The sequence below is a fragment of the Sinocyclocheilus grahami genome, unplaced genomic scaffold (assembly GCF_001515645.1).
Source record: "Sinocyclocheilus grahami isolate Dianchi unplaced genomic scaffold, SAMN03320097.WGS_v1.1 scaffold421.1, whole genome shotgun sequence".
NCBI classification, from domain to species: domain Eukaryota; kingdom Metazoa; phylum Chordata; class Actinopteri; order Cypriniformes; family Cyprinidae; genus Sinocyclocheilus; species Sinocyclocheilus grahami.
In genome coordinates this window covers 771,388-798,807 of record NW_015505600.1, presented here as the reverse complement: position 1 = coordinate 798,807, position 27,420 = coordinate 771,388, and the positions used below count along the sequence as shown (strand labels likewise).

General features: G+C 36.2%; 1 protein-coding gene across 1 annotated transcript in view; it reads left to right on the top strand.

Moving 5' to 3' along the window:
• Positions 1–27,420, top strand: part of LOC107551339 (calcium uptake protein 1, mitochondrial) — a gene marked incomplete at its 5' end in the record, with an annotated part of 74,194 nt that overhangs the window by 13,530 nt on the left and 33,244 nt on the right. Inside the window, 3 exons of the mRNA XM_016232914.1 lie at positions 4,656–4,818; positions 15,565–15,608; positions 21,745–21,756. Coding sequence (XP_016088400.1) covers positions 4,656–4,818; positions 15,565–15,608; positions 21,745–21,756 — 219 coding nt within the window. The remainder of the gene's footprint in view (positions 1–4,655; positions 4,819–15,564; positions 15,609–21,744; positions 21,757–27,420) is intronic.

Here is a 27,420-nt window from a genome sequence, read left to right as displayed (position 1 = left end):
ACAGCAAACTCTCAAAAGATCAAGGAAAGTGCCTTTTGTGTGAATGTGTGTGTGATGTTTGCTGCTAAGTATGTCCTTGCTTTGGTGCTTGTGCGTTTTTTTTCTCTTTTCCCCTCATTGGTGTGCCAATGTCATCTGGCATCACTGCCAGCCCACTGTGGGTGCCAGTTAGATGCCAACCTGCCTGTTTCTATGACACATAGCTAGGGCTGCCACTAACGACTATTTTTATTTCGATAATCTATCGACTAATTTATCGATTAATCGGTTCATCTTACCGATTAATTTCCCACAAAAAAAATCAACAATTTTACTTAAGAATATTTTTATTAAACTATATTTTATTAAACCAAATGAAATCCAAATTTCTATGAAATCCTTTTTTTAAAGCAAAAGTAAAGTGCAACATAGAGTGCAAGAAGCAAGTGTCCATCTCATAGTTCAAATCAAATTTCAGTATTATAGTGTAAGAATGACAACATATCCACGTGTTTTAGTCTACTACTAATAAAATTATAATCAAAAAACACCTTTTAAAGGAGTATTTACCAGAAATGTTATTTACCAGAATTTATTTAGGAGAAAAATGTAAATGTGCAGTATTTCTGAAAAAAATACGTAATTTTTTTTTTAAATTAATTGGAGATGCTGGAATCCAGTTAGTATTAATTAAAATGGAATCCAGAAAATAATGGAAAACAGAATTTGGTAAAGATAAAACTGTAAAACTCAATTAATTAGACAGGCTTTTTGATTAATAAAATTTAATTTAACCATTAAAACAGAGTATAGAAAAATGAAAATGGAAAAAAAATTAATTTGGAAATACAACGGATTTCATAGGGCCCTTTAATTATAATAAATGTTTTTGTGGTAATAAAAATAGATGCAAGTGAACAATAGCCTTTAAAATTACTTAAAATACATATATAATAGCAATGAGGCAATAATAATTAGTTCAAATAAAGTATCAAAAGCAAGAAATTGTAATTTTATTGAACAAAACTGTTAAAATACATAATGTATTATAAACAATATAGCTAATGTACATTACGAATTACAACAAAGTCCTGCAGAAGGCGCCTGATGATTATTTTTACACATTACCGTGCGATCTAATACTTGTTTAATATTGACCAAGCACCATTTAATTCAAATGTCCACTTAATCTTTAATATTTGGCCATTTCTTTAGGACAGAAATGCTATAGCCACTGTAATTAAATGAATATGTGGACATCAAAACGTGTAAACTCAGAGTGAGGGTTTGAGCTTTAATTTTGAAACCGCGATGTATTCTCCTGTTTGCGTAGATTTCTAAATGATTTACCTTACAAATCTGATGAAATGGTGCACGTTGCGTTCCCAGATGAACGTTATAATAAACCCAAACTCACAACAACATGGAGAGATGGCGTTTGAGCCGCTCCACACATGTAAATGATAACAGTTCCTGTGGAACTACTGTGAACGGAGCCGCTGTGTGACGCACCTACTTAACCTACAAGCATGTAAATAATTAAAGCGCATATACTGTATTAGAACTGCATCGCATATAATTATTTAAATCGTAGCATTTGTGAATTCACAATTATGCTTAATTATGATTTTAAATGACTTTAATATATCATGCAGCCTTGGGAAACAGTCTAATAATGTGTTTTATGGATTCTCGTCCGTAAAATGCGCCACTTCCGGTATTTTGCCGGTTAGTCGACGCAAGCAAAATGAAGTCGAGGATTTTTAAAAATCGAATAGTCTCTTTCTGTATGAATGATGTCATACAGATGGTAGTTAGTGGTGTAAAAAGTTACCCGTGTGCAAGTTGTGCACATTTGCTCTCATTAAACAGACAGGCAGCATGCATCATATTCTCCTATTAGTATTTTAGAGACGTTTGAGCCGCCTGCTTCACTGCCTGGATCAGTTTGCAGCTTTTACTTTGACATAACACATGCTCATGTGCTGGAAGAGTGTTTGTTGTATGATATGAAATGTAACTCATTGTAAATGCAAACTCATGTAATCATGACCTTTAATATCGATTTTTATGTAAATTAAATTGCTTCAGAGTTGCTGTGCAGTTGTCAAGACAATCTGTGCGTGTATCGTTATCTGTCAGATTTATGTGAGCAATAAACACAATAAAACCCTCTCCACATCTCAATAATGTGTACTTCCCTCTTATATAGTATTCAAAATCTGTAAGTCAGATGAATAGAGTGTTCAAATACACAGTCAGATTTGAGAATTTGGGGGAAAAATGGCAGAAAAGTCAGACTTGGTCAGTTGTATGACTTTTTCTTGTGTAGAACATAAAATATGATATTCTGAGGAAAGTTTTGACTATTTTTGTCTATGTATTGAAAGTCAATGGACTCCAAAACACTATTAGGCAATGGCTCTACATGAGTTTTTAGCACTTGAACAATTTTTTACTTAAAAACACAACACTTATGGTGCAAAATCCTGAAATAATGGTGAGGCCCAATGCAGTGACCAAGTATGTTCTTCTGACGCAAGTATAAACTAAAAATAAAAAAAATAGCAGTGGTGCGCACGCAGTGACCTCAGAACTTTCAGGGTTTGATTGACAAGTACAGTTTCACATTACAAGCATCACTTACTGCAGGCATTCAGGCAGTATCCCAAACTCCAAATTATCATCACTCCATCTTGCAATTACAATCACTTCTGTTGTCTAATAGCGGCACGCAAACCGACACCCAATTAACTCAGAAAATTGCGTTAATTAGCCTACAGTAGCCTGCATAATGAGTCACTCGCAAAATGGGCATTTGCAAAAGACAGCCAGATAGTGGAAAAGGAAGCATCATCAAAGGCTGGATGAGAATGATGAAACTGACCTCTATTGCTGCTCATTTTGATGATCTTTGTTCAAAAATACAGATGCATCCATCACAATAAGAGATGCAAACTGCACTAATGGCTGTAATTTAAAATTTAAATTGTCTCAATTAATGGTTGTCAATCAGTTAAACATTTTAATGGCATGATATGATGAATAAATGCCCCTGATTAAAGATCATTTAAAATATTACATTGAGGCCAAAAAAATTATTGAATATACATCACAAATATAATTCATTCATATAATTGAACATAAGCCCACAGTTCTTTGCAATCCATTCAATTAAGTTAGTCACTCTCACATGATCACATGATGTGATTGACAGTTATTGTCTAAATATACACAAACTGGACATTTCCATGCACAAGATAAATTATACAGAGTTTTACTTTCATAGCCAACCTGCAATGGATGAGATTTCAGTTAATATATGCTCAGGCTATTAATAACTTTTAGGCTGCTCTTGATTCAGAACTCAAAACAAAATTGGCTGCCGTTTTGCCATTGTTGCTGATATGACAGCCATAATGACAGGTTATTCTAATGATCAGAGGGTTAGATTTAATTATGTAAATGACCAGCCTTGGCAGGCTATGTCTATCTAGCATGCTTTATTATATTTTAGTATTATATTATTTATTCAAAGCAGCCTTATATAAGATAAAGTTGATCACAAAGGGCTATATAGGTTGCATAGGTAGTTTCTTTTCCACTAATGACTATTTTACGTTTTATAGCAATATGGATATTGACTATTGGCTATTTAAAAAAAAGGGGCGGGGCTGCTTGATATTTCCCGCCCTGTCTTCCTGTTTCAGTTAAAATGACGTTAAAGGGGTCATATGATGCTTTTTTTAAAGATTATTATTTAAATAAATTATTTGGTGTATTTGGTGTAACAGAATATGTTGACATGTTTTAAGAATATCTCTTTGGTTTTGAGACTTTAGTCTTTGCAACTTCAGGGATCTTATCTATGCACAATCAGCTTGTAACACTCCAAAGAGAGAGGAAAACTTGAAATCGCATCATATGACCCCTTTAACACATAGAATAACGGTGTGTGTTTCAAGGCACTTCAGTGTGGACCTTTAACTATTAAAATTATATTGTTAAAATATTTTGCTATAAAATTTTTTTACTTTTGTGCCACAACAATTGAATTGGTGAATAATTTTATGTATCTATTCATTTACCCAAAATTATTCATTACAATGTTATATGAGCGAGACAGGACATTATATATACATTATACATATATATTATTGTTTGGTTACGCTACTTGGATAAAGTAGCTTGTTGTTACTGTAAAAACAACACAGTTTTAGAAACACCTGAACTACTGTCACACTACTGTCACACTACTGTAGTATAAAAGAGAAAGTTAGGTAGTTAGTTTCCAACACTGATATTGACTGTAAGTGTGTGTTTCTTTGTGTGTGATACAGGTGATGGAGTATGAGAACCGGTTGCTATAAAATTTTTTTACTTTTGTGCCACAACAATTGAATTGGTGAATAATTTTATGTATCTATTCATTTACCCAAAATGATTCATTACAATGTTATATGAGCGAGACAGGACATTATATATACATTATACATATATATTATTGTTTGGTTACGCTACTTGGATAAAGTAGCTTGTTGTTACTGTAAAAACAACACAGTTTTAGAAACACCTGAACTACTGTCACACTACTGTAGTATAAAAGAGAAAGTTAGGTAGTTAGTTTCCAACACTGATATTGACTGTAAGTGTGTGTTTCTTTGTGTGTGATACAGGTGATGGAGTATGAGAACCGGATCAGAGCTTACTCCACCCCAGACAAGATATTTCGCTACTTTGCCACCCTGAAGATCATCAGTGAGCACGGAGACCCGGAGGTGTACATGACACCACAGGACTTTGTGCGCTCCATCACGCCCAATGAGAAACAGCCAGAGAGTGAGTTTCAGTCTTTCTTGACCAGGGTTGGGCAACATTCAGAATTGGATTTTCTAACTGGCCTCGTCAGACAGGATGTTGAATTGGAATCACAGGAAGAGGCATTTACATAATTGAAAAGAAATTCAGCAGTCAGTGGAGAAACAAAATTATAATTTTTTTTGACTGACTATGTCTATTTATTCTCTAATACAATACTCAATACTGTTAAAGAATAAGACGCCCATCAAAAAAGATAAGCCAACAAATTGGCGAAAATTGTAAAACAATTTGTGAAAAATTAACTTGCCGCATTTAAAAAATATTTACAATTTAATTTTGTTTTAATTCTACTTAATTAAATTTAAATTCTACAAACTGCTCACTGCATTATTTAAATTCAAATTCAGGAGTTTGAATGGCATTCAATTCGATTCTGAATGGTGCACATCCCTATCTTGCTCATGTATAGAAACATCACACATCCGTCATGTCTCTTCGTGCTGAGCTTCCTTCTGTATCTGTGAATAGCTCATAAATACACCGTTAGCCACTGGCCTTGGGCGAAGCCTGACTTCCTCACTCATTTCCTGTGCTCTAATCCAAGTCTGTAACATTCCTCTGAGGGCTGAAGCTCTGATGTGGGGTTTCTTTACATCATAGGGTTTTTGACTTGCCGTGATCCTAACATAGCAGTGAAGAAAACTGAAACATACCCCGCAGACAGGTGGCGCTGTAGTGTGAAATTCAAACCATTGTCACAGTTTTGACCCTGATCTACCAGCTGACCGGGTCGTGCTCATCTGCCAAACCAGGGCTACGTTCCACAATTGTTATGCCCTTCACTTCGCTGACCTGCCTACGTCTCACGAACATGCTCTAGTGCCCACTCCTGCTGAAACAGAGCGGCCTAAACCCTTGATCACTAGGAACCCACTATGAATCTGATTTATTATTTACAACCAATGGGTGCAGGTTCAGTGCAGATTTTCTGTGATGTCACAATCAAAGTTGCATTTTGGGAGTTGGATCTGCCTGAAGCATACAAATGAGTTGACTCAAAGTTTGAGGATATTTCGGCAGAAACTTCTTTCTCAGGGATTCCCCTCAAGAGAAGTGCTTAGGGAAGTTAGTGGGTGAAATGAAAAGCAGCCCACAACTTAAAATCCAAAACAACTATATTGCCTTTTTTGACATATTCCATTGTGTTCTGATGTATTCTGTGTCATAACTAGGGCTAGGGCTGTGCGATTTGGGGGAAAATATCAAATTGCGATTTTTTTTTAAAGATATTGCGATTTGATTTGCAATTTTAAATTAGCAAAATCAAGCTTCAGCTCAATATTGTCAATAATGTGTAGCACAGTATGGGTATCATTACCCTGCTGAAAAAAACAATAGAAACCATCACAGAAATTCTTATAGTTTCCATTAAACCATTACAAAATTCCTTTTTGTTTTGGGCATTATTCCAATAGGAATTACTGTTGTTCTATTGGTTGCCATCTGCCAAATTACATCCCAGCAATAGAATCCATCAAATAGACACTATTATAGTTTACATTAAAACCAAAAAAATTCCCATTATAACCCTGAAATCCATAAAATTTGTTATTGTGTTTTGGGAGGGGTTCTATTGGGGGAGGGTTCAGCAGGCAAGATTATAATGGTATAACTACTTTTATAGAATTAACTTAATTACTGAATTTCACAGAAAATATTTATTTATTTTTTATAAATAAAGAACTGTATTTCTTAAGTCAATTATTAAAGTATTACATTGATTTATTCATTTTAAGTATTTGGGATCTTAAGAACAAGTGGAAAATGTGCTGAATGTTTAATTTCATCCAAGTGAAATTAGCAAGCAGTTAGACTGAATTTACATTAGTTTTAAACGCGGAGCCAGGCGCGACACAGGTTTCGCGTGTGCGTCAATCCATACTGCCAGATGCGCTTGTGAAGACTTGCGGAGCCGGGTGCGAGTATAAACGAGCGCTGCGAGACAGGCTGCGTGAGTGCGGCAAGCATGAACAGCTCGTCCGTGACACGGGATTCGCGCCGCGAGGGGCAGAGAGGAGCGAGTATGAGAAGCATTCACAGACACAGGCTGTGTGTGCGCTCTTCTGAATTGGGAATAGCCAACATGCATTATAAACTTATTTCAAATTAATCTGTACTTTATCTGAGGTAAAATGTGTAAGATAACGTTCACGTACTAACAAAAACATCTTAAGAATGTATCTTTTATTCTCCAGTACTGAAAACAGAAACGATAAGGGAGCTTTTGATATGCGCTGTGACGCAGCTCTTGCAAATTACCTTTTTTGTTCGTTGTCTGTCATTTCGAAGCTTAAGTTGCATACGGTTTTCTTTAGTTTTAATTTGCCTAACTATCGATCTGACCCAGTAGACGCCATAATCCCACTCTGTCTCTCTCCCGTCCGCTTTAAAAAAAAAAATTTTATGGTGGGTGTTTACGCAATTGGCTAGAGCAGTGCAGAGAATGGATGTGCGCTCACTCTTGCCCAGGGCAAGTAAGACTGCAACTCAGGGCTGGAAGTCATGCATATGCTCTGGAACAGAGTAATATCGCATCCACATCGCAGGCTTTGCGATTAGCAAATCGCAACGTCTCAAATCGCGATTTCGATTAATCGCACAGCCCTAACTAGGGCTGCACGATATATCGTTTCAGCATCGATATCGCGACCCGAGCGCTTTGGAAAGAAGGAGTAAGCGGTGCGGCTGGCGTTTTCCACACGTTTTTAGGCGCGACATGTGAACGGCCCCACATTCTGTCTAGACTAGACGCAACAAAGCCACCGTTGCCAATCGTTTGAACTTCGTGTCAGTATGTCATAAATAGAATGCGCCGTGGGACCCAGCTGCCCAGACTTTACTTGCCTACAAAATCACCCCAATCATTGATTTTTTTCCCAAATAGAGCTATTGAAGTCATCTGCTTTTTTTTTTCATATCGCAATACATATTGCAGAAAACAAATATATCGCAATGTGAGTTTTTTCCAATATCGTGCAGCCCTAGCCATAACCGTATTAAAAAAACATAAAAAATGTGGTCGATGTACCACCTGTCAAATCAAAATGATGACATTACATCCAGTTTCAATTACAGTCTTTATAAAATACCCATTTGGCACTTTGTTTCTGCTTTTTGTATATTTTCTTCTTTTTTTTATTGAAAATAAATGTCTCTGTTATCTGATATGTGGTGAGAAACGGGAGAAGAGGAGGATCTGAAAAAAGCAAATTCGAGCATCAAAAGCTAAAACTATTTTTACTCTCAATGCCACTATATCAGTTACTAGCTTGGATTCTTTTGTAATTTTGTGTGGCTCAACCAGACAAGCTATATTTTAACCCATGTTGCCAGATAATGAAACCTATACTTTGTCAGAATAATATGGTATAATATGCTTCCCGTGGATTTTCACCAATCATTTTGCTTGAGGAAAAAATATGAAAATATGCAGTTATTGTGTTTTCAGATCAAAGTGGAAGTGCTCTAGAGAAAAGTCCCACCTTTCAGTTAAAAGAGACACACATGCACATTTTCTAGAACAACCTGAAAAAATACAGTATTTTAGCCTAATCTAATCCTAAAGCCTAATTTAGCTAAAGAAGCTAACTATATGACAATATAACAATATTTACAGAAAAGGCAGTAAGGACATCGGTAAGAAGAAGGAGGAGGAGAAGAATGGTTTAACAAAGTCGTTATTTTGGTTTTATTTGCACACAAAAAGTATTCTTGTAGCTTTGTAAAATTATGGTTGAACCACTGATGTCACATGGACTATTTTAATGATGTCCTTACTACTTTCTGGACTTTGTCCGTGGTAGTACCCTTGCTGTCTATAGGAGGGTCAGAGAGCTCTCGGATTTCATCAAAAATATCTTAATTTGTGTTACGAAGATGAGTAATTAATGACAGAATTTTTATTTTTGAGTGAGCTATCCCTTTAAGTAAGAAGAGTTTTTTCTCAATAATATCCTAATGTGCTGCTTATTAATAATTAGTAAGGTAGTTGTTAAGTTTAAGTAAGGGATTTAAAATATGGCCATGCAGAATAAGGCAATAATATGTGCTTTATAAGTGCTAATAAACAGTCAACATGCTAGTAATATGCATGCTAATAAACAACTAGTTAATAGTGAATAGTGTTCCCTAATCTAAACTGTTTCCGAAATAAGTTATTGAAATGTAACCTTAGCCTATAGTTTTCTCCATTCAAGCAGACAGTAGCTGTGCGACTAGAAAACAGTACTCTTGGGCATTACCAAGATGGCCGCCAAATGAAATGTGTTAGATGGTCTATATTTAATAATTTAATTATATTATCTTCATTAGTGTTTAATAATGAGATTTTACGTTTTTTTTACATTATCAGATGCAAACAGCTACATCTTGGCATTTGCATTTTGATGGAGGCTTAACTTTAGCACAATACCTCCCTCCTGTTCTCCATTCCACCTCTCACATGATACCGGAGCCCATGACAGCTGAGCCAGGAAAACAGCTGTTGCGTGTAAAGCGATGGCAAACTGAGCAGAGGCTTTTAAAGGAGGGGATGCCACAATGAAGCCCAACTCGTCGAGTGTGTGTATGAGACGGCAACATTTCTTGCTAAATTAATTATCACGGTAGAATGAAAGACTCAGCCACTCTCACCCAGAGGCAGAGCTGATGCAAGAGATTTGATCACTGGCCATGAATAACTGATAGAAGTGCTGATGGTTGCAAATGCGTGTGTTTGAATGTATGAGTGCCTCTACACTTTCAGTTCAGCATTTTCAGACTAGTCTGCATCAGACATTTGTCATTTTGGACAGTAAATTTTAGTAAATTGGATGATGCACATTTATGAGATCACATGTTTTTGTCTTAATCTGATTTACACAAGGTGGCGATGTTCCTGTTACAACCCGCTTTGTTGGTCCTGGAACAGCTTTCCTGTTGGCTGCCATCTGATTTAGGGTTCATCCAAAAATTTTAATTCTCTCATCATTTACACGACCTCATGTTGTTCCAAACCTGCTTGCTGGTATTTTTCTTTTCTTTTCTGTGGAACACAAATAGGACATTTTTATTTTTGAAGAACCTCCATGCAAGTGTTTTTCATGAATAACCATTTGTAGTGATTACGTCTGCTAGAAAATGGGAAAAAAAATTAAGTTGTCTATATTACTCGTGCACTATATTCACAGTGTTCTGTTTTGAATGATTAACGGCAGAATGAAAGTCATTACTCAGGTCAGCGACTTGTTCATTTTGTCTGAATTAATTAGTCAACTGTAATTCGTGCATAATGACTTGAATACACTATCTGAAGATAAGATTATTTATAACAAAGGAATGATAAGTATGACATTAAGAATTTTCACATTATTTAACTTTTGAGTTAAAAACCAATAATTATAAAACAGTAAAACTTTTTTGAATATTTTGACACAGAATAAAACTTGTCACAGTCAAAGGTATGCAACAATCAGAAATAGACTCAGAATTGAATCTATCCAAAAGTATATGACCACTAAATGCTTCTATTTTGCATTTTTCTAATTTAATGCAAAATTTGTCATTACAAGTTAAATTATAGTTAATTTAGTTAATTAAAAAAACCATGATATGCATAAATTTCTATGCATAAATCTCTTTCATGACATTGTTTGACAAACGCCCTTAATAACTCTTGACTTGTTTATAGTCTTGTTCCAATCTGTATTTTGACATTGCTTTGTGTCTCTTCGTCTGTCATGTGCAAATAACACAGTCCTGCCCATTGCGTTAATATATCTATTGTGGTAAACGATATAGCAAAATCTCTACATCATCAATCGCACCATATCATCATATCACCCAGCATACAGGAATATTAGAACAGTAAACATTACATTACATTTACATTTATTCATTTGGAAGAGGCTTTATTTGTTACATTACATTTTATCTACATTTAATCATTTGGAAGAGGCTTTTATTCAAAACAGCTTGCATTGCATCTGAGCTGAACATCTTTTCACTTCATGCATTCCCTAGAAATCGAACCCATGACCTTGCTCTACAGGAATGCAAAAACAGTAAATTACGTTATATTACATTTATGCATTTGGAAGGGGCTTTTATCCAAAGTGACCTATATTGCATCTGAACTGTACATCTTTTCAGTTCAAGCATTCCCAGGGAATCAAACCCACGAGCTTGGCGTTGCAAGCGCCATGCTCTACAGCAATGCTGAATCAGTCGAGATTCTCTTTACAATTCCCATTCTCTCAGAATGGAAGACAGTGAGTACCAGGACTGTGTGATTGTGTATGTGGGTGTATAAGAGTGTGGAGCGTTATGCGTATAGTAGGCTTTCCGCGATAGACTGTGCTGACGGTGATACCGGTGTTAAGCCTCAACACCGGTTACGTCACTTGCCCACCACAACACCAACCACCACCGTCGTTTTGATTTTTTATAGTAATAAAAATCATTTAGTTCAGTAAAAGAACAGCCACTACAATTAAAAACTGAATGCAGCGTGCCGAACGACAGTCGCATCACAGATCAGATTTCATTTCTCCAGTGAGGAGAGCGAGTCGAGCTGACTGACAACAAGAGTGAGGTGAGACAGACAAGACGATCGCGGATGATTTAGTTTCGAAACGAGATACAAAAGCGCCTGTTTGGCAATATTTTGGATTTTGAAAAGCCTGTTGACTTTTGCCGTTTATCTGATTTGTTTCTTATTTAATTGGTTCCACAGTGTTTGCTGATTTTTACTTTATTTAAACTTTGTGTCATTTATTTATTTTATTTGGCATCAAGGTGTATGCCGTGCCTCCAAGCTTTCTTACTCGTTTTGCTGATAAACGTTCTACTTTCTTATTTATTTGGTTATATATTATACATGTTTACTTATTTCCAGTTTTGTATACCCATTTAAACTTTATGTAAGTTATTTGTTATTTTATATTAGGCATAGCCTGCCCTATAGCATGGTGTATTTTTATTCGTTTTGTTAATAAAAGTTCTATGTTTTATATATACGCTAAAGTGAGTTTGACATTTTGTTGTTGCATTCAAGCAATTGACGCCAAACTGCTGCTAATTTGAAAGTGAAAGTAAAATGCGCACTGCGCTTTTAAGCTATTTAAAAGCCAAGGAAAGTGAGGAAAAGAGGGAAAATTCAAACAAACTAAACTGCTGCTAATTTGAATGTGAAAGTAAAATGCGCACGGCTCTTTTAAGCTATTTAAAAGCCAAGGAAAGAGATTAAACGAGGGAAAATTCAAACGAACTAAAAACAAACAATTCCTTTACTCCGAATTGCCGCTATTTGAAAGTGAAAGTAAATTGCGCACTTACAAGCTATTTAAAAGCGAAGGAAAGCGAGGAAAAGAGGGGAAATTCAAACAAACTAAAAACAAACAATTCCTTTACTCCGAATTGCCGCTATTTGAAAGTGAAAGTAAATTGCGCACTTACAAGCTATTTAAAAGCGAAGGAAAGCGAGGAAAAGAGGGGAAATTCAAACAAACTAAAAACAAACAATTCCTTTACTCCGAATTGCCGCTATTTGAAAGTGAAAGTAAATTGCGCACTTACAAGCTATTTAAAAGCGAAGGAAAGCGAGGAAAAGAGGGAACGCCCCCACCCCCTGTGGGGATACCGGTGTTGTCACATGTCGATTTACCAGTGGGAAAATTTCCTCACCGTCACAACCCTAGCGTATAGCAGAAATAGAGTGGAAGACGGCTCAAATTAGTACGTTACACTTGGATGGACGGCCATTCATCCATTCTCCTCCTAGCCAAATGCCCTGTAAATGTAATTACAAAGAGCAGTTTCACCAGCTTTATTAGAGTTTAGTGCCTCGTTGGGTTTGGATAAAGTGTTTGTCCGTTTTTTTTGTTATCCTGATGGGCCAAACACAGTTCCCTTGTGTAAACATAGCAAAAAATAACTGTTTGCTGCAAGAGCTCTTGAATAATGTGTGGCACCCATTATGATGAAGTCACAGTTTTTGCTGAGCCCTTTTGTCGTTTATGTTATGAGGGTTGGATGTTTTCATAGTGGAGATCGTCTGACATCCAGAGCAGCTGCGCTTCACGGAGAAACGCTGACTGTTTGATTAAAGCGTGTTTGCGTCGAGAATCTGTTAGCTGGTATTTGTCTGCTGTGCGATGTACCTGCACAAGCAGCACGCTGTACTGTCATTCAGAAAAAGTCATCCCTCGCTGTAAAGTGTGTTTCTTACTGCTTTTACACTTGTGGGTGGGATGTAAGGAGACCCACATTGTGCTGAAGCGGTTTGTGATGTCATTTAAGTTAGTTTAAAGAGTCTGGCTTTCCTTTAGGGAGAGAAGAGTGTTTGTAAAGAAAAGGGAGAGTGAGGAAGTGAACATAAAATTCATTATTCATCTGGCTGCGAGGAAAGCTGTTCCATAATTCATCCTGTTTCAGCAGCAGAATTAGAGAGATATGCTCAGCTCAAAGGCTGTCCGGGCTTCAAACAGGAATTAGGCCCAGCTTTTCAGTCGTCTCCTCGCCTGTCACTCAGATGTTTTATGGCAAGAGAATGCAACTTCTGATAATAATCCAGCCATTTTAATGCTTATAAAAGACAAATAAAATGCATTTTCATTTTGTGATTATTATGCATTTTATTTGGAATTTAATAGAAATGATTATTCATCTTATAATAACTTAAATTATGTTTGCATAATATATGTGTGTGTGCTGTGTATATTTATTATGCATATATAAATGCACACACATGCATGTATATATTTCAGAAAAATATGTTATGTTTATATATTAAATATATTTATTTAAAATATAAATTATATGAATATAAATATGGACATGTAAATGCATGTAAATATTTTCAGTGTATATACTGTATATACATGCATGTGTGTGTATTTATATATACATAATAAATATACACAGAACACACACATTATGCAAACAAAAACTTTTATTTTGTATGCGATTAATCTCGATTAATCATTTGAATATATATATATATATTTAGGCTAACAGTTTTATTCAGCAAGGTTGCATTAAGGTATTAAGGATATTTACAATGTTCAAAACAAATTATATTTTAAATAAATATTGTTCTGTTTAACTTTCTATTAATCAAGTAAGCGGTAAGCAGTTTTAGCACAAAGAAAAAAATGTATTTCCCTCAAAATATTATAATGATTTCTGAAGGATCATGTGACACTGAAGATTGGAGTAATGATGCTGAAAATTCAGCTTTGATCACAGGAATAAATTAAATTTTCAAATATATTCAAACAGAAAATAGTTGTTGTTTTTTTTCAATTGTAATAATATTTCACAGTATTGCTGGTTAGACTGTATTATTGATCAAAGTTATGCATCCTGGTTGAGCATTAGAGACTTTTCCCATTCCATAGATGTCCATTGTAAGTGCACGCTTGTGTTTACTAACTTAGGGACAAGTGTAAATAATTTTTTGTGGTAATCCTTTGTGGTTCCTTTAATGGATTGCACAATGGATAAAGTCTTGGCTCATGAAGCTGACTCTAGATCAGCAGAGTCTGTCCTGTTCAGCTCATTTCAGCCAATATATATATTAATAATAATAATTAATGGAGAAACGATTCGATGCTGAACCACTCTGACATTTATTTGGAACTTCTGGAACATGGAAATGAGACTTAACAGCTTATATTAATCACTCATATACGTCAGTAATCGTACAGTTCCTGTAGTGACATCTATAAATGTAAATGACTACAGGGATTCAAAGATGGGTTTATAAATAGGCTTGTTTATGTGTGATAAAAGCTCCCTTCAAAATCTAGTGAGTTGGCTATTTAGTCAGCAAGTCCTCATAGGCACTTTAACACAGAGAAAGCCATTCCAAAACAGACGGCATGATCATGCATTTTAACCACATTCTAAAGCATCGTTGCATGTAGAGAAAACAATGTATTGAGACAATTATTTTTTTTATGTTTTTGAAAGAAAACATTTTTGTACTCACCAAGGATTTATTTGATCATAAATACAGTAATATTATTACAACTTACAATAACTGTTTTCTATTTGAAAATATTTGAAAATGTAATTTATTCCTGTGATCAAAGCTGAATTTTCAGAATCATTACTCCACTCTTCAATGCCACGTGGTCCTTTAGAAATGATTCTAATATGCTGATTTGCTGCTAATAAAATACATTTATTATTATCAATGTTGAAAACATTGCTTGATTTGTTTGCGTATTTAATCATGATACGCCACCATTCAAAAGGAAGATTAAAAATAAAAAATCATATTTTTGTTTAGCAAGGACCCATTAAATTGATCAAAAGTGAAGTAAAGGCATTTTTAATGTTACAAAAAGTTTCTATTTCAAATAAAGAATGTTTATTGAACTTTAGTGGGGGGAAAAAAACCTGTTTTCGTCTTTGGTAAGAATAAGGAAGCTTCTTAAGCACCAAATCATTATATTAGAAAGATTTTGTGACACTGAAGACTGGAGTTACTGTATTTTTGATCAAGTAAATGCAGTCTTGGTAACATAAGAGACTTGCTTTAAAAACATTACTCAATCTTATTTATTCCAAAATCTTCACTGGTAGTATATACAGTCATTTAGTATCCAAATTTAGTTTAGTCTGATAAAATTGCATATTTTATCCAATATTTGTGTATGTTTTGGAGCAGAGCCAGTGTGTTTGACTGTGTCTTCCTCTCTGTGTCTCTCTCTCTTACAGACCTTGGTCTGGATCAGTTTGTGGTGAAACGCTTTGATGGAAAGGTAAGCAGCCTGATCTGTGTGCGTGTGCATATGTGGGTGAGTGAGTGGGAACCGAATAGTTACTTTGCCATTGTGCAGCTCGACAGGATGACGCAGGATGGAGACATTTGTTCTCATTCACTCTTCATAAAAATCTTTCACTCTCTCCCCACAGAAACTCATCCACAGCTCAGTCGTGAGCACGCTTTGAGATGGTCACTCTTGTGCAGTCTAAAAAACTCGTTGCACGCTTGAAACGTTTTGCATGACGAGTTACACATACATTCTCATCAGGGTCATTTGTTGTCATTTATGTTGTCATGTGTGTTTTCTGTAATTTATGAAAGACTGATCTGCCTCCAATCTGTGCTTTCTGGTTCATGTTGCATCTCTTTGTTCTTGATGTCTCTAGGTTACAATCTTTAAACACACCTCTGCTGTGTCTATCCTTGCCTCCTAGGGCTGTGCAATATATCGAAATATCGCAAATGTACATATCGCAATATGCATATCGCTACGGCTTGCAATATTTGGGGCCATGAACAAAAGACAAAGAGAAAATCACTCACTGCTCTTACCTAAATAACTTTTGTATCTTAAATACGAATCAGTGCATATTGAATTCATAGAGTAAATACTAAGCAGTGTTGTATTTTTCCTTTTTATTATTCAGTTCCTAAACTCATGTTAAAATAACATTTTTATGTAATGCTCAAGTAAAACACTACCGTTCACTTTCAGAAGTTGTTGTAGGGGCGCTTTCTTCTCACAAAAAGTGAAACATGTATGCTAGTTATATTAGAATCAGAATCAGAATGAGCTTTACTCATCATTTGTTGTGGTTTTACAGGAACTCTTGGTACATACATACATACAAATAACCATATATTTATGACACAAGATAGTTATAGAAGTTCACAGAACTGACTCAGCAACAGCTGAGTAAAACTGTTTCATCTGAACATGTGGCACTTTAAGCATTATCGTATCGTATTGCATATCGAATAGCGCATTATTTAATGAGTTATCGCATATCGCATTTTTCTTAAATATCGCACAGCCCTACCTCAAATACTTGGCCTCTCTGTTTTGTTTTGTCCTCTAGTAACAGAATAGCACAGATTTTTAGTCAAAACCAATAGCAGATCATTTATTTTAGAGAACAGATGCTTCCGATATTATAAGTCAGTACTTTTTTCAAATAAAAAATGTGTGGGGGAATCCATAGATCTTCAAGCTACAGTGTAATTATGTAAAAACATGCTCTTTTGTTGATTTTGATTGCTTCCATTGTCCTCTTTTGTAAGTCGCTTTGGATAAAAGCGTCTGCTAAATGACTACATGTAAATTGTTATTTAAAGTAATTAAATATAGTCTCTTATAATTAAATATAGAGACAAATAAGAGAGCTTTGCAAGCTGCTGGGGGGAAAAAACTAATTACATAGAAGCTATTTTATATTTTTACATAGTTTACTTAAAATATATATCAAATAATATAATTTCTAATTTGTAATCAGAGCCATATTTGTAGCAAACATAGTTTTTTTTTATATACTGTACTACTTTGAAAAACGCTGAACTACTCTTACGCTATGAAAAAATGTCGCTAGAAAAAGTAGTCGCTACGTTTAGTTAGTTGTTCCAAAACACTGTTATTTATACTAAGCAAAATAGGCATCAAAACATAATGCTTCAAAAAAAATAAAGAAAAGAAAAAGTTGTTTTCCGGAAGAGATCTGCATTCTGCAGAGTTCAGTTCCATCCCTGAACAAAGAGCCCCTCTTTAATTATTGAGTGTTCCTGAAGATATCAATTAGCTGGTTCAGGTGGGCATTCACGCCATGTCGTAATTACCGTAATTCCGAGATGACAACATGAGACATTCTACTCGGAGCTGAATTATGTGTTTCTATGGCAACACTATCAACGCCAAAGCCCTCATGTGCTCCAGACCTCGTTATTACAACTTGTAAACTCTGAATGTTCTGAGAGTTATGACTTGGACCAGTGACATCTGTACCACGTAACCGCTGCCAGGTTCACTTAGTCCGAGGACATGGAAAGCTATGAGTAAAATGTCACGTGTTGTCATCTCGTAATTACGACATGGCGTGAACGCAGCATAAAGCCCCGTTCACATCAAGAACGATAACTATAAAGATAACGATATTAGCATCCACACCAGCGAACGATATCGTCTGTTTATTCTAAGCGCACGTGCGTCTGCCTTTTTAAATTCTTGAGCTCGTTACAGCAGGATGGATTCTGATTGGCTGTTTTATCGTTCATCAGCTGGAAAAAAAATAGTTTTGAAAGTGATCACAACGATATCGTTTCTCTGTATCGTTATCGTTATAGTTGTGGTGTGAACTATGCTATTCTTTAATATTGAGAACGATTTTTAGAACTATATCTTTATCGTTATCGTGCTTGGTGTGAATGGGCCTTAAGAGCCGGTCACACTGCACTTTTTGTTCCATTGACCATTTAGAACAGGTTCACAAAGCTCGATACAAACGTTCTCTGTTAACTCGGTTTCAAAACCAACCCACCTTTTTTCAAACTTAATGCAAACTTACCTGGGTAAAAACCTTGCTGTGTTGCAAATTTCAAGTTTGGTCAGCTCTGCCCTGCAAATTTGTATCAATAGAAAATTGGCGTGATCATGGCGTGACCTCTTATCTGAAATAAAAGAACACAAACTTTAAATCTGCAGGTTTGCAGTGTTGAATTAAAGTGGAGTAGATTGCATCTTTTTTTAAAGATAGAGCTGAGTGTGACATCACATTACAAAGTTGCAGCATCCCTAGAAATTTCAGGTGCTCAAAGTCTAGTGTGACCATGGCTTTAGTCCACCAATATCACAAGCATACATGGTCTCAGTTGATGATTTTCACTGGGTTGTTTGTGGTTTCAGGACTTTGTCCCATTTTCCTTGTACAGGAAGCAGACTCTTGTTTCCAAAGTCATTAAGAGGGAACATTAGTCAAATGACCCGGTCAGAGAGCGGCTGTCACGGTACAGGTGTACCTTTGAACAGGCTGATCTCTGGACTGGGCTGGGTCACTTAATGACTGTTTGTGCTGGTCGCACTCACATTTTAACTAGGTGTATTTGTTTGCACATTAGTACTAATGAGTTGGTGAATCATTCTCGGGTCAAATTCTCATAAATCACTCGTCAGTTTCTCAATGAAGTCTAATCACACCAGGTTTTTCTTTTTATCTATCCACTGTGCATTCAAGATGCATAACGTTTCAGTATCCTCAAGGCTATACAGTTGCTTTGTAACTCCGCATGATTGTTTCTTGATCAGTTTTTAGGGTAAATCTCAGCATCCTGTCAAGAACATGTCCAAGTCATATTTCACTCCAAAATCCAAAGAAATAAATAAGAAACTAATTTCTTCTAGGGCTGTGCAAATAATCGAATGCGATTTTCATGCGCATCTCATCAGTAAAGCCGGTTCTGTGATTAGTAGTAAATCTCTGTGTAGTAAATGCCGCTCCATCTAAAAGCACGTGCTGGAGATTTACTACTAATCACAGAACCGGCTTTACTGATGAGATGCGCCTGAAAATCGCATTCGATTATTTGCACAGCCCTAATTTCTGCTATTCAATTGGAATTGGAAAAATAACTCCAGTTTTAAACAGATTTCCCAAACACTCCCCCATCTGCTGAGGGTTGTACAAATACTGTAGATAGTCCTGCCCCTAAGCCAACATCATTGATTGAGCCTTTGTAGGTTTTCCACTTTAAAATTTTACCATGATAAATGTATCTTTCAAATAACGTAGTATATTTTTTTATTAGTACTGTACTGTGGCTTTTGCTCTCATACCAAAAAGATTGTGTAAGCTTATATAATCTGAAGAGATCACACAATAGTAGCTGTTGAATTTTAGTGGAAACCATGGTAAAACCTCAGTCACTCACTCATTCCTCAGTCCTATATAAATGCATAAGGTAACATGTCTTAGATCTATAGCCTTTGTTTTTGTGATATTTACTGGCAAAATTCAATTTCCATGTTTTGTATATGCCCTCTTTCCATTTCCATTTCCCTCTCTCTCTCTCTTTTTGTTCTCGTTTTGTTCCCTTGGGTATTGTTGGCCTTAGGGATGTGGAATATGTCTTGTTGTTTCTTCATTTCCATATCTCTGTCAAATCTCGTGTCCCGGCAGGACTGCTGGATCATCTTCTTCTTCCACACTTCCTCGTGTCGCCATGGCCAATAAATCCTGGATGGAGTAATGCAATTCCAGGAACCATATTTCTAGCAAGTTAGCGCATTGGTGCCCTATGCTAACAAACACTCTTGTGTAATTGTTTTGCTTTCTGCGATCGTGTGAACACACCAGCACTTTTAACCTTCTTGTTCATCATCTATCAACAGTATTTTGCAGGTCATCGCAGCTGGTGCTTTGCAAGTGTGACTTTCACAGCTAAAACCGGTTGTGTGTGTGTGTGTGAGAGAGAGAGTGTGTGTGCATTCCCTTCAGCCCATTTTAATGCACACAGGCATTTTGCAAACACTATGTATGTTTTCCAACAATATGACGTTAGTGTTGGGGAAGCTACTTTGAAACTCATACTTTGTATCTCATACTTTAAAGGAATAGTTCACCCAAAAATGAAAAATCTGTCATTAATTACACACCCTCTTGTCGTTCCAAACCCGTAAGACCTTTGTTCATCTTCGGATCACAAATTAAGATATTTTTGATGAAATCCGAGAGCTTTTTGGCACGTTCAAGGCCCAAAAAGGTAGTAAGGACATTGTTAAAGGGGTCATATGACGTTGCTAAAAAGAGCATTGTTGTGTATTTGGTGTAATGAAATGTGTTTGTGCAGTTTAAGGTTCAAAAAACACATTATTTTCCACATACTGAACATTATTGTTTCTCTTCCATAAAATGCGCTGCACACATCTGAATATTTGGGTTGAACTGTTCTGGAACAGTTTTGTAAATACAACTTAACCACTGATTTCTAGTTGTGTCCTCTTTTGGAAGACCAAACAAAGTAGTTTTGCTTTCACAATGAAACACACAGCGTCTACACAACATGGCGGCGGCGGCAACAATACTACAGCGAGGATAAAAGTTACGCCTTCTTTCTTTGAGTGAACATTTGGGCAGTGTTATGCAAATCTTCCCACACAGTGACGTAGACATGTGGGGGCGTGTTTAAACGAGGCGTTTTAGGAGGGCATGGACCAGTCTTAACTTTTATAAAGAATATCTCTTTGGGTTTGAGACTTTAGTCTTTGCAACTTTAGGGATCTTATCTATTCACAGTCAACAGCTTGAGTGTAAGACAACAGCTTGTAACACTCCAAAGAGAAAGGAAAATTTTAAATTGCATCATATGACCCCTTTAAAATAGTCAATTTGACATCAGTGGTTCAACCGTAATGTTATGAAGCTACAAGAATGCTTTTTGTGTTCCTATTGAATTACTGGATCTCACCCTCAAAAATATCGATGTGAGATTTAATTTAAAGTAAAAGTGACCACATCTTGAGGTTGCAGAGAACAAATTGTCACTAAAAATGTTCTTGTTAACTATCTGTCACACTATTACGTTAGTAGCATATGGGAATAAGAATAACTTTCATAATACTGCTTCAGATCCACAATAAAATATAATTTATGTTTAGAATGGATGTAATGAATAACTTGTGGTTGATTTCCAAGATTCGTTCCGTCTGGTGCAGTCAGTGAGTGAGCCGTTAGACCAATTCAAACCCATAACTTATGAGTTCAAGACAACATTTTTCAGTCTTTCACATTAAAGGGCTCTTGGTTCCCACCCAACCTTAGTAGCATCACTACTTGTAGCTGATTGCTCCCCAACACTGATAATATGTAATTATCTGTATGAACATGTAACTGTATATCTATGTTCAATCTCTTTTAACACATGAATTCATTGTTCCTCTAGGCATCAAGATGTCCTGCATTGTTTGTTTTGTTTTCATCAAGGATATAATTGTTTTGTTGCGTTTGTGGTTACAGTGATTAAATTGTGCTCTTCTGTGTCCATCTAACCAATAAACCCCGTCGTTCTCTCCTCTGCCATCTTTTTATTTCTCCATCCATCCCTATGGACCCCCCTCCCCCTTTCTGTGCACCCCTCCCTCTCTGCAGGACTTCTGGCAGGTATGGGGCGTGTGCCAAGCTGCATGGGACTGCGTGTGCGTGAATGCGTCATTTAGCCTCTGTAGCGGAAAATTTCACTAGACCTCTTAATCCTTCTCTCTCTCTCTCTCTCTCTCTCTCTCTCTCTCTCTCTCTCCTTCTTCTTCTCCTTGAGTTGTCAGAGAGGAAATCCACATAAGTTCCCAGATGTGAAGCTCTGGCCAAACAATGCATTAAAAGCCTCTACATTTCATTGAAAATCACTGGATGGGTAATAAAACTTGGCCAGCCCAGCCAGATGAGCGAAAGAGCTTTAGCTCAGCAGTATGACTACAGCAAAGGAGGAGTGAAGTTACTGAGAGTGCATTTTCCAGAAGAGCAGAGTGGAGAGGCTGACTGGAGCGAATATCAGGCTGGATCAGATAGCATATGGCCAGATGGTAGTTGTAGATGGTTGGTTGCTACTAGCTGAAGTCAAAAGAGCCCATTTCCAAGTCTTTATGATATTCTGATCTCTAGATATGGCGCAGGTCCCTCCTTCATTGTAACTCTATGGGATTGTTATGCCTTTTTATCATTAGCCGAGCACAAACCATAAATCAGAATGCTCCTCACAAAGCTACACAATTAGAGATATGTTTCATTTAAAATCTCTAACCACAAGCTATTTTTTTCTTCACCTTTGTGTTATTGAAAACAGGGCAGTGGTGACCTTTACTCAATGATTAGGATACACCCAGACACACATACTGCACGTTCAGACCCATCTAGAAACGTTAGGGATATTCATTTCGGTTATTTTTCCTAACCGACAACCGGCGCTCGTTAACTGATTTTTAACCGTTTTATATATATATATATATATATATATATATATATAAAACGAATAAATAGGCCTATACGAGAAACATATTTTTACTTAAAAAATTTAGAAAATGAAAGAAAAACTGTGCACCAAGTAGCCTAGTATGCAGAGTTTCGGTTCATATTTGTGCTGCACGAAAGGAAACAGACGACAGAAAGCGGCATCCTATTTTTCTTTAGGTTTATTTTACAAAAGCACAAAGATTTGTTTTTATTGTGAATGTACAGAAATAAAGGCAAACCTTTTACAATTGCGATTATCTTTAGGACTAAAAGGAGTAGGTGCTTCCACTGTTAGAAGGAAAAAACTCAAGTGATTGCGCCGGCGCCTCATGCGCGCACACAGTTAAGCTTTGCTACCTTGACAATGCAGCCTGTTCATTATCATAATAAAATACAGTCAGTCAAACATATGGAAACAAAAATAAAAAGCACCGCCATGATGTTATGCAAAACATTTTGTTTTATGTGGATATTGGAACGCGAGTGAAGCCTAGGCTACATAATAAATAATAATTTGCCATTCAAATACATCGCGAATACGAAAACATTTGATTTTGTGTGGAATGAGAGACCCAACGTTGGTTTCAGTTTCGTTTTAGCCTAAATGAATTTGTTTTGGCTTGTCATTTATATTGCTATAGCTTCTTATATTTTTAATTCTTGTTCTTTTCTAAATACTGTTAATTGAAATGATTTGTTGTGGAGTGAGGGGAACTAAAATAGCCTAGCTATGTTTACAGTGTTTATTATAATGTTTGTAAACATTTCGCGTCGGCATTAGGCCTATTTCTGAATGAAACAATAAAATGCGACTTATACGCAACATGTTTTTTCCCCCTAAAAACACATTTTTTTTATACACGTAGCATATTTTAACCATGCAGCAAACCTTTTTAAATATTTAATGATAAATATATCTGATTACTGAAAAAATAAATAATTGATTTTTTAAAACTGTTTAACTGATTGTATTAATCGGTCAAAATTGTTACGGTCGGTTAAACGGTTAAAATGAACATCCCTAGAAAACATATATGTGCACACATATATATACCACACCCCAGTTTGTGCAAGACCTGCCCGGGACATCAAGGCAGTGATGAGCAATTTTAATGAATGTGAATTGATCTGGAAGTTTCTGCCAGTCCGTTCTGCTGACGCCCACCCGTGTTACCCATACGCTCAAGGTCTAAGCGTGTGCACATGTGCAGTGGGGTCTGTTATGGAGTAGTGTTGAGGGGGAGGCCAGCTGCCGTCTCTCCCTGCTGAATTATTGAGCGTAGAGACTCGTCTTTGTGTGCCATACAGAGAAAGCAAGAGTGCGTGTTATGTGCATGCATGTGCAAATGCTCATGTTTATGAATAATGCAGCACTGGGTATCAGAACAGTGAGCCATAGGCCTCAGTCGGGGTAGCGCCATATTTCAGATGAGAAAGGATGCGAAGTACAGTGCGTTCAATACTGTTTTCTGCCAGTATGGCAACTGTTCAGCTGGAGAAACGTTTAGTAGGCAAAAGTTAATTTTTTGTCCAATTTGTTTAACAGTCAACCCTGAAGCAAGCTTTAAAAACCTGATATAGTTTTTCATTTATGTATCTTGTAAATCGTCATTTTATATATTTTGTCAACTTGTTACTCGCCATGAAAATAGCCAAAGAAGCTGGAGTTGCTTTAAAACACACACATATATATACCACACCCCAGTTTGTGCAAGACCTGCCCGGGACATCAAGGCAGTGATGAGCAATTTGAATGAATGTGAATTGATCTGGAAGTTTCTGCCAGTCCGTTCTGCTGACGCCCACCCGTGTTACCCATACGCTCAAGGTCTAAGCGTGTGCACATGTGCAGTGGGGTCTGTTATGGAGTAGTGTTGAGGGGGAGGCCAGCTGCCGTCTCTCCCTGCTGAATTATTGAGCGTAGAGACTCGTCTTTGTGTGCCATACAGAGAAAGCAAGAGTGCGTGTTATGTGCATGCATGTGCAAATGCTCATGTTTATGAATAATGCAGCACTGGGTATCAGAACAGTGAGCCATAGGCCTCAGTCGGGGTAGCGCCATATTTCAGATGAGAAAGGATGCGAAGTACAGTGCGTTCAATACTGTTTTCTGCCAGTATGGCAACTGTTCAGCTGGAGAAACGTTTAGTAGGCAAAAGTTAATTTTTTGTCCAATTTGTTTAACAGTCAACCCTGAAGCAAGCTTTAAAAACCTGATATAGTTTTTCATTTATGTATCTTGTAAATCGTCATTTTATATATTTTGTCAACTTGTTACTCGCCATGAAAATAGCCAAAGAAGCTGGAGTTGCTTTAAAACTCCAACCAACCAACTTAACATTTTCTGTAATCATTTGTGAAATTTATTAGCAATTTCTAAGGAATCAATTATATCATAATACAATTATTAATAGTCAATAACAACGCCGGTAAGTTTCACAATTTACAGTTAAACTGGCTATCACAACAAAAAATAATAAACATTCCTTCATTTTAAAAATGATTAATATAAATATTAACAAATGAAATGAAACTAGCATGAAGCCTTTAAATATTTCTCATTTATGTAAGTGCTGCTTGAAGTTCTTCAAAGAATGTATTATTACATAAACAGTTAATAATAAAATAGAACCAAGACACTTTAAGAAATTAAAAACATAAAAAAAGGACAAAGTTGACAATAGAAATAAAACAAATGAACAAAGATACATATTAGGTCAACTGTTTAAGTAAAAAAGTTCATTATCTAAACTATCTACACAAATCTCATTTTTAATATATATTCATATATCATACAACAAAGACCATTTGAAATGAGGTGTTACCTTAAATGTGACCCTGGACCACAAAACCAGTCATAAGGGTCAATTTTTCGAAATTGAGATTTATACATCATCTGAAAGTTGAATAAATAAGCTTTCCATTGATGTATGGTTTGTTTATTTTGGCCGAGATGCAACTATTTGAAAATCTGGAATCTGAGGCTGCAAAAAACATCTAAATATTGAGAAAATCGCCTTTAAAGTTGTCCAAATGAAGTTCTTAGCAATGCATGTTACTAATCAAAAATTAAGTTTTCGTATATTTAGAGTAGGACATTTACAAAATATCTTCATGGAACATGATCTTTACTTAATATCCTAATGATTTTTTGGCATAAAAGAAAAATCTGTAATTTTGACCCATACAATGTATTTTTGGCTATTTCTACAAATATACCCAAGTGACTTAAGACTGCTTTTGTGCTCCAGGGTCACAAATTATATTCCTAATCAAATGTTTAATATATTTTTTTAGAGCATTCGCACATGCATGTATTTGGCTATATAATGATCTGGTGTTAAGAGTTTATAAACTAGCTTACTCTAGTTTTGCTAGTATCAATTCAGTGGCTAATTGAATTGTCTCATTCTGTTATTATTTAGGAGTACATTTTTGTTACTGCTAAAACACATAGACATATTCAAGAAGGCTCAATTGTGATTACTGGACAAGGATTTAAAAAAAAAACATTTCATAAAGATTGCAGGAGAGGATAATATCAAGTAAGTAATTAATAGACAAAATTACTTTATACCCTATAACTGTCAGCAATAAGTAAAAGAAATGTCTTGAGATTTAAGGATTCGACTCAGTCAGTAGGCGCCCCTTATAGAGGTAGACATTTTTATTTCTCACAGGAAAGAGTTATCAAGTGGATCTCACAAAACCTAACAAGAACATATCAGGGTTGTTTTTCATCTCAAAATCAAAAGAAATATATATATATACATATTTTTTTATGACCGTTAAGAATTTTTTTAGATTTGGCATTTTCATGACAATCTCCCCAAATTTCACATATTCTGTGAAAGAATTCCTTAATGTTATTTGTAACATATTTATTTGTCATTGTGTTGTGGTTGTACTTGATAATATTGAAATGCATACTATATTAGAGTATAGTATTTCTGCAATACAGTTACTGTGAGGATTGTTGCATTTAGGTATAAATTGTGCTTTATTGTCATGAAAAATGTCACAATGTGTCTTAATAGTCCTTCAAATAGGCTCAATTTGTTGTCTGTGTTATTTCTTTTACTTTTGATTTTGGGATGAAATGTGACCAGTATCTGATCTCTGGCAACTCAAAAAGACGAATGTTCCTCTCTCTCTCTTTCTGTCTGTCTCTCTGATGGAAGCGTCGACCGTGCCTGTGCTTTAGATCTGTGCATGCCCTGCGCTGAATGTTTGCGATTGACTGGCTGCAGGACAGGCTGCTAGTGGGATGGGGTAGAGCTGGCGTTATGTAGCGCCCCCTGCCTGTGCTCGGTGACACCACAGTTTGCCCTGGATCCAGGAACACATTCTCCCTTCCTTTCATCTCTGCTCACTGGGCCTAAAACTGCATGAGCACCAAGCACACAGCATGAGTTGACTAACGTTGGGTCAAAGGTTATGTTGTTTTGGACAATCCCTCAAACCCTTGTAGGTACCGCTATGTACTGTGATGCCATCGTGATCATGTGATGGATGGGTGGGTGGAAGGGGGCGGAGCCTGCTATGTGTGGGGATGCTGATTGGGCTGCCACCATGGCAACCAGTCTGATGTCCTGTGGCTGACCTTTTTTTTTTTACCTTTCGGTTCAGCAGGTGCCTTCCATGAACAATCTTGGAGAAGTGTGAATCAGACAGTAATACATGTACACTTCACTCTGAATTTGGTTTACATTTGTCACATTTAAAATGGATAATTCGCCCCAAAATTAAGATTCGTTTAGTCAGCCTTATGTCACAAAAGAACAAATTTTGAAGAATGTTCGTGCTGCTCTTTTCCAT